This window comes from Hydractinia symbiolongicarpus, chromosome 6, assembly GCF_029227915.1.
Source record: "Hydractinia symbiolongicarpus strain clone_291-10 chromosome 6, HSymV2.1, whole genome shotgun sequence".
Taxonomy (NCBI): Eukaryota; Metazoa; Cnidaria; class Hydrozoa; order Anthoathecata; family Hydractiniidae; genus Hydractinia; species Hydractinia symbiolongicarpus.
The window spans coordinates 23781853-23789230 of NC_079880.1; the positions used below are offsets into that span (position 1 = coordinate 23781853).

At 33.4% G+C, this 7378-nt stretch overlaps 2 protein-coding genes across 2 annotated transcripts; both read left to right on the top strand.

Annotated features, from left to right (window-relative positions):
* The first annotated feature begins 920 nt into the window (after positions 1–920).
* On the top strand, positions 921–2928 carry LOC130647709 (tubulin alpha-1 chain-like). Its single transcript, XM_057453664.1, has 3 exons — positions 921–1068; positions 1366–1588; positions 1712–2928. The coding sequence occupies exons 1-3, from the start codon at positions 1066–1068 to the stop codon at positions 2833–2835; spliced, it is 1350 nt and encodes a 449-aa protein (XP_057309647.1). The 5' UTR covers positions 921–1065; the 3' UTR covers positions 2836–2928.
* Positions 2929–4764: 1836 nt separating this feature from the next.
* On the top strand, positions 4765–6766 carry LOC130647710 (tubulin alpha-1A chain-like). Its single transcript, XM_057453665.1, has 3 exons — positions 4765–4876; positions 5202–5424; positions 5548–6766. Exons 1-3 carry the CDS (start codon positions 4874–4876, stop codon positions 6672–6674), a joined length of 1353 nt encoding a protein of 450 aa, XP_057309648.1. The 5' UTR covers positions 4765–4873; the 3' UTR covers positions 6675–6766.
* Positions 6767–7378: the final 612 nt, after the last annotated feature.

A 7378-nucleotide genomic window follows, 5' to 3' on the forward strand; every position in this document is an offset into this window, starting at 1 on the left:
TAATTTTTTGTTCGCCTCTTCTTTAATAAAGAAACTAGCTGCAAAACATGTAGAAAATTTAAAAGAAGAGTTATTTAATTTTATGAATTTAAATAACTTCAGCCATGACACGTCCATATACAATCTTAATTTTTTACTCCCTGCCGTATTGCATAAAAACACTGATCAAAATATTATATAAAATCATGACATTTTGTCAAGCGGTTCAGAAGATATGACAAATAATTCGTCAACCTATTTTTTGTGAAACATTATGTAAGTCCTTCTTTAGAATATTTTTTTGACAATATTGGTCAAATGTCCTTCCTAATTAAAAGCGTCACTTTTTCCAACCTATTTTACCCAATATTTAGTCTCAAACTTTCAATTATAATGTTTCGCTATTTTCATTGATCAACCTAATATATCGACACAAAGCAACTACTTTAATGTTTAACAAATAAGACGCATTTTTTGTTTATTTTCCACAGTGTGCCACCCAGCTGGCATTTTATTATAAAATAATACGGAGGGAGACTTTACCAATGCGCAAGTGCATACTGCAAGTTAGTTCTGTGAATATTTCCGTTGCACACAAGGCGAGTAGAAATTTCTCCTCAGCGAGTTGTCAGCTATGTTTGAATGTTTCCATGAAAACTACAACTTCAGTTCCATAAGTTTTTGAGAACGTTTTGATAAAAAAACTCTCAAAATATGGAAGTCTGGATCGAAATATATATAAGGCGTAGTCATTAGCAAAAAAAAACAAACAATAACAATTCACTAACACGTAAAATTATTCATGCAACTGGTTGCCAAAATAAAAGCTATATCTTTTGATTCATTCGCATGAGTTGATACATACTTCTCGTCTTCTGATTGGTTGATTGAAATATCTATTCAGAATGAATACATCGTAGTGAATGAAGCATGCTGTATGATTTGAATGTTAAGCCGTGATTTCTCTTTTTTACGAGTATTCACTTTACACTAAAGTAAGTTGCTTTCGCGAAACGTTGCTTCGTTGATAGAACTACTGTATTAATATTATTTTTCGTGATTTAAAGATTTTTTAAAAAAGGAAACATGGTAAGTTATGGCAGCTTTCTTTTTTGTTTTGTGCGCATGATATTTTTTTAACAATATTTAATAAAATAAAGAACAAAAAAATAAAAAGCATTCTGAAATATTTTGTGAGTTTAATTTTTATTTGTGAATCCATATTTGCTGTGCTTGATTCTCGTTTTTGACATCGGCAAATGCAATAATATCATAACTAGACGAAACGCTTTTAAAAAGAGAGAAAAGTAGACTACAAAATTTAAAATAACAAGAACAAAAATTATTCCAATTTATGAAAGCAAGAATGTTAATGTTTTCTTTTAGCGTGAGTGTATTTCGATTCACATCGGACAAGCAGGATGTCAAATGGGAAATGCTTGTTGGGAATTGTATTGTTTAGAACATGGTATTCAACCTGATGGTCAAATGCCAAGTGATAAAACAATTGGTGGTGGTGATGATTCTTTCAATACTTTTTTCAGTGAAACTGGAAGTGGCAAACATGTTCCACGAGCTATCTTTGTTGATTTAGAACCCACTGTTGTTGGTGAGTTCCAAAAATTACTTTTAAATTCCAACGAAACACATAATGTGAATTATGAATTAAAACTAACAAAGCAAGATGGTGCAATCACCGCTGCTGGTAATTTTCAACTATTTTTATATTTAGACGAAATTCGCACAGGAACATATCGCCAATTGTTTCATCCAGAACAGCTCATCACTGGTAAAGAAGACGCTGCTAATAATTATGCACGTGGTCACTACACAGTAGGTAAGGAGCTGATCGATCAATGTTCAGATAGGATTCGAAAGCTAGCTGACAGATGCACTGGACTTCAAGGATTTTTAGTGTTTCATTCCTTCGGTGGTGGTACTGGATCTGGATTCACATCACTTCTTATGGAACGTCTTTCTGTCGAATACGGGAAGAAGTCTAAGTTGGAATTTGCAATTTATCCTGCCCCCCAAATATCAACAGCAGTTGTTGAACCATATAATTCGATTTTAACGACACACACAACATTGGAGCATTCCGATTGTGCTTTCATGGTTGATAATGAAGCCATTTATGATATCTGTCGAAGAAATCTAAACATTGATCGACCAACATACACTAACTTGAATCGACTCATTGGTCAAATCGTTTCCTCAATCACTGCCTCTCTTAGATTTGATGGAGCTCTTAATGTCGATTTAACTGAATTTCAAACCAATCTTGTCCCTTACCCCCGAATCCATTTTCCCTTGGCGACTTATGCTCCAGTTATCTCTGCAGAAAGAGCATACCACGAACAGCTCAGTGTTTCTGAAATTACTGCTTCTTGTTTTGAACCAAACAACCAAATGGTAAAGTGTGATCCTCGACATGGTAAATACATGGCTTGTTGTTTGCTATTCCGAGGCGATGTTGTTCCCAAAGACGTCAATGCAGCCATTGCCAACATCAAAACAAAGCGAACAATTCAATTTGTTGATTGGTGTCCTACAGGGTTCAAGGTTGGAATCAACTATCAGCCACCAACTGTTGTTCCTGGTGGAGATCTTGCCAAAGTGCAACGAGCTGTATGTATGTTGAGCAACACCACTGCTATCGCAGAAGCTTGGGCTCGGTTGGATCATAAATTTGATCTAATGTATGCAAAACGTGCATTTGTCCATTGGTATGTTGGAGAAGGCATGGAAGAAGGAGAATTTTCAGAAGCTCGTGAAGACATTGCAGCTTTGGAAAAGGATTACGAAGAAGTTGGCATGGATTCCGTTGATGAAGATGAAGAAGAAGATGACGACTAATAGACGGTTATAAAATGATGAAACAAGAACATTAAAAAACTTTAACTTTGTGTAAATTTTATGTTATGGACTATATTGAGAAAAAATAAATAACTCTTTTTCTTTTCTCTACAAACTGGCTTTAAATCAATACAGAATGTAAAACTTTTTTGCATTGTGAGATACTTGTGAAAAACATAAAGATGTCTTTAATTTTTTAACACATATTAAGGGTTGTAAAGTTAACTTGATACATGTGCAGAATGTGGTTCTGTACATCATAAAGTGGATTGTGAGAAACTTGTGAAAACATTATAAGGATTTAAGAATTAATGTAAAATAAATAAAATAAATAAAATATAGGAAGAATTTTTCAAGAAAAACAACAACATTTATAACATCATTATTTGAAATACGCATTGTTTAGAAAAGACCTTATCTTTGTTAGGGAGGTATCCTAAGTTTGTGCAAACAGAAGAATGTTTTGGATTGGGTTAGATTGTATGTGTTTTAATCACGATTTTCAATGAAAAAGAATTAAGAAAATAGAGGCACTTAAGAAATATTTGTCCTCCCAAGGCATACCGTTATTTGAGGGAGAGATTAGAAAAGTCCTAGTTGAGAAATTTTTAATGAATCCGTTACAATATCAGATGTACATATAGGTAATGACGAATTAGGGATGCCAATAGGGGAAAGCATTCCTCATTTAAAACTAGCTAGACAAGATGACGGTGACAAGGTAATATATGCCTGTCCTTTGGTTGTTTTCTTTTCTTCAACATATTCTTTTAAATATAGTGTTATACAATATAGATATTTACTACCGTTCTTGCGTAAATATAAATTAATTAAAGTTATTTTAAAAGTTCTATATAAGTAATAAATAAATATTAAAAAAATGTCAAGCTCAATAAAAACAGTGAGTGTTAAATATAATAGCTAAAAAAACAGACACGCACATAAATAGCTGAAGAATATAGTATATGATGTTGGCTATCATCAGTGGGCCTCCTATATTTAAGATGATTTGAATATATTAACCCTATAATAACTGTTTAAGAGGGAAATACCAGAAAATATTGACCAACGTCAAAGTAATGGCCGAGCTTGTGAGGGCAATACGTGACAGAGGTCAATATTCGAAGGTATTGCCCGAAATAAACAGTTATTATATGGATTATTATCCGCGTACTGCATATTACGACCAAAACATTATACAAAAAAACATTATAAGCAGGGTAGAAACCATGTCTTTATAGAACTTACATTAGAACCTGCTCCTGTTTCAAGAAATTCGGATATCCAAGAAATTTTTGTAGTACCAAGGAAGAATGAAAACATGTTATTTTGGCTGATGATAAAAGAAGAAATCAATCATTAACTTTGGAATTTTTTTTTGATTTTTTTTTGTGGTGAAAAACTTTCGCATCTTAAAAAATATCCATGACTTCGTGTGAAAACACTTTCGCTTTTTGCTAGTTTATAATTGTCAAAGCATCAACGTTTGCAAAAATGACCAAATACGCAAAAAGTTTGTGCCCCCGAAAGTTTTTCCCCAGAAAGTAATGTGGGTTCGGCGCTTATTTTTGGAAAATATTTATGTAAAAACAGCGGCAACAAAATGGAGATGTTTTTTAACCAATCAAAATTAGAAGCTGAAAAACTTCCATCGCCTTTTTAAATAAAGTATTTGTGTGTGTTTTTATGTTATTTAGCGGTATATTCGGCTGAAAACTATAAAAATAAAGTTTTAGAAATAACAATGTTAAAAAATATTATTAAAAAAAAAGTCAGTGGCAACGAAGGCCTGGTGACTAAATATATTGCAGGTTGTCAAAATAAAAACACTTCCATTCAATTGGTTTAAATACACTACTGGGATGATACTTTAATCTGATTGGTAGATATAAAATACGAATTTAACATAAATAAAACAAGCCTCGCATTCACGCTGATGCATCATAATATCAGTTTTTCGTTTTTCTTCTTCACTCGATCAAATTTCAAGTTTTGTTAAATACGAAGACGAAAATTTTGAAATTTACTAAAAACCAAAATGGTATAACTTGCATATTTAAACTTTATTCGTGTGTGTATTATGTTTTGGAACTATAATATAATAATTTTAAATTTAAGAATAACTAAGAAAGTTTAAAAAGAGGTTAATATTTTAACAAAACGAGCTTTCATATAAAAAACATTTTGCAGGCAAAAAAAGTAAGAGTATTCTGGACTTCGCATTGCAAAACATATTCTAACTTTTATTAAACTCTTCTAATATCAAGTTAGCTAGATATAAAAGTGTTAAAAGCTGCAAGCAGCCACTCTTTTAGTGGTTTCCAAGTCAGTTAGTTTAAATTTCATTTTTTAAACTTTACCTTTAGCGTGAGTGTATTTCGATTCATGTCGGACAAGCAGGATGTCAAATGGGAAATGCTTGTTGGGAATTGTATTGTTTAGAACATGGTATTCAACCTGATGGTCAAATGCCAAGTGATAAAACAATTGGTGGTGGTGATGATTCTTTCAATACTTTTTTCAGTGAAACTGGAAGTGGTAAACATGTTCCACGAGCTATCTTTGTTGATTTAGAACCCACTGTTGTTGGTGAGTTCCAAAAATTACTTTTAAATTTCAACGAAACACATAATGTAAATTATGAATTAAAACTAACAAAGCAAGATGGTGCAATCACCGCTGCTGGTAATTTTCAACTATTTTTATATTTAGACGAAATTCGCACAGGAACATATCGCCAATTGTTTCATCCAGAACAGCTTATCACTGGTAAAGAAGACGCTGCTAATAATTATGCACGTGGTCACTACACAGTAGGGAAGGAGCTGATCGATCAGTGTTCAGATAGGATTCGAAAGATAGCTGACCAATGCACTGGACTTCAAGGATTTCTGGTGTTTCATTCCTTTGGTGGTGGTACTGGATCTGGATTTACATCACTTCTCATGGAACGTCTTTCTGTCGATTACGGGAAGAAGTCCAAGTTGGAATTTTCCATCTACCCCGCTCCTCAAATATCCACGGCTGTTGTGGAACCATATAATTCGATTTTAACAACACACACCACACTTGAGCACTCGGATTGCTCCTTTATGGTTGACAATGAAGCTATCTATGATATCTGTCGAAGAAATTTAAACATTGAACGACCAACATACACTAATTTAAATCGACTCATCGGTCAAATTGTGTCATCAATTACAGCTTCACTTAGATTTGATGGTTCATTGAATGTTGATCTCACTGAATTCCAAACAAATTTAGTTCCATATCCGAGAATCCACTTTCCAATGGCCACGTACGCTCCAGTTATCTCTGCAGAAAGAGCATTCCATGAACAACTTAGTGTGGCGGAGGTTACTACTGCTTGCTTTGAACCAAACAACCAAATGGTGAAATGTGATCCTCGACATGGTAAATACATGGCTTGTTGTTTGCTATTCCGAGGCGATGTTGTTCCCAAAGACGTCAATGCAGCCATTGCCAACATCAAAACAAAGCGAACAATCCAATTTGTGGATTGGTGTCCTACAGGGTTCAAGGTTGGAATCAACTATCAGCCACCAACTGTTGTTCCTGGTGGAGATCTTGCCAAAGTGCAACGAGCTGTATGTATGTTGAGTAACACCACTGCTATCGCAGAAGCTTGGGCTCGGTTGGATCATAAATTTGATCTAATGTATGCAAAACGTGCTTTTGTTCATTGGTATGTTGGAGAAGGTATGGAAGAAGGAGAATTTTCAGAAGCTCGTGAAGATATTGCTGCTTTGGAAAAAGATTATGAAGAAGTTGGTATGGACTCCGTCGATGAAGGTGAAGAAGAAGAGGACGATTATTAGACTGTTAGAAATGATGAAAGAAGAACATTATAAACCCTTTAACCTTATCTTTGTGCAAATCTTATGTTATAAAATATATTAAGGAAAAATAACTTTCGTACTTTTTTAAATGTATCAAACTCTGTGAGCTATAGTACGTGGGACATTCCTAGTCCATCAAAGTTCATTACAATTGTCAAGCGCTAATAAAGATGTCATTGACTGTAAATTAGTCCCTCCAAATCTACCTTAATTATGAAAAAACTTGTTTAAACGTCCTATGGCGCTGTTTGACATCAAAATTGTTTTTATGTCGATATTACCTTTCGACTACTTTTTACGGACTCATTTTTAACAAAAATTTGTGCAAGAATCAATGTGTCGCAAGGTGGCGCAAATAGAGCGTTAGAAATTAATTCAAATCTACCCACATTGCCAGGAAGACAAAGAGTTATGGATGACATTTATTATTATTATTATTATTATTAAAAGACTATATTCTGGCATATCCATATACAAATATACATAGCTCTTCATCCAGAAAATTTTAAACAAGGAGATTAATAAAATTTAAAATATATGTATATATATACATTATGCTTACACTAAAAGAAATTTCTAATATATATTAAAAAAAAATACTAATGATAATATTGTTAAAAGAAACGGACGAGAAAACAAAAACAAAAACAAAAACACAGAAGAGAAAGTGCGCGATTTGAGTA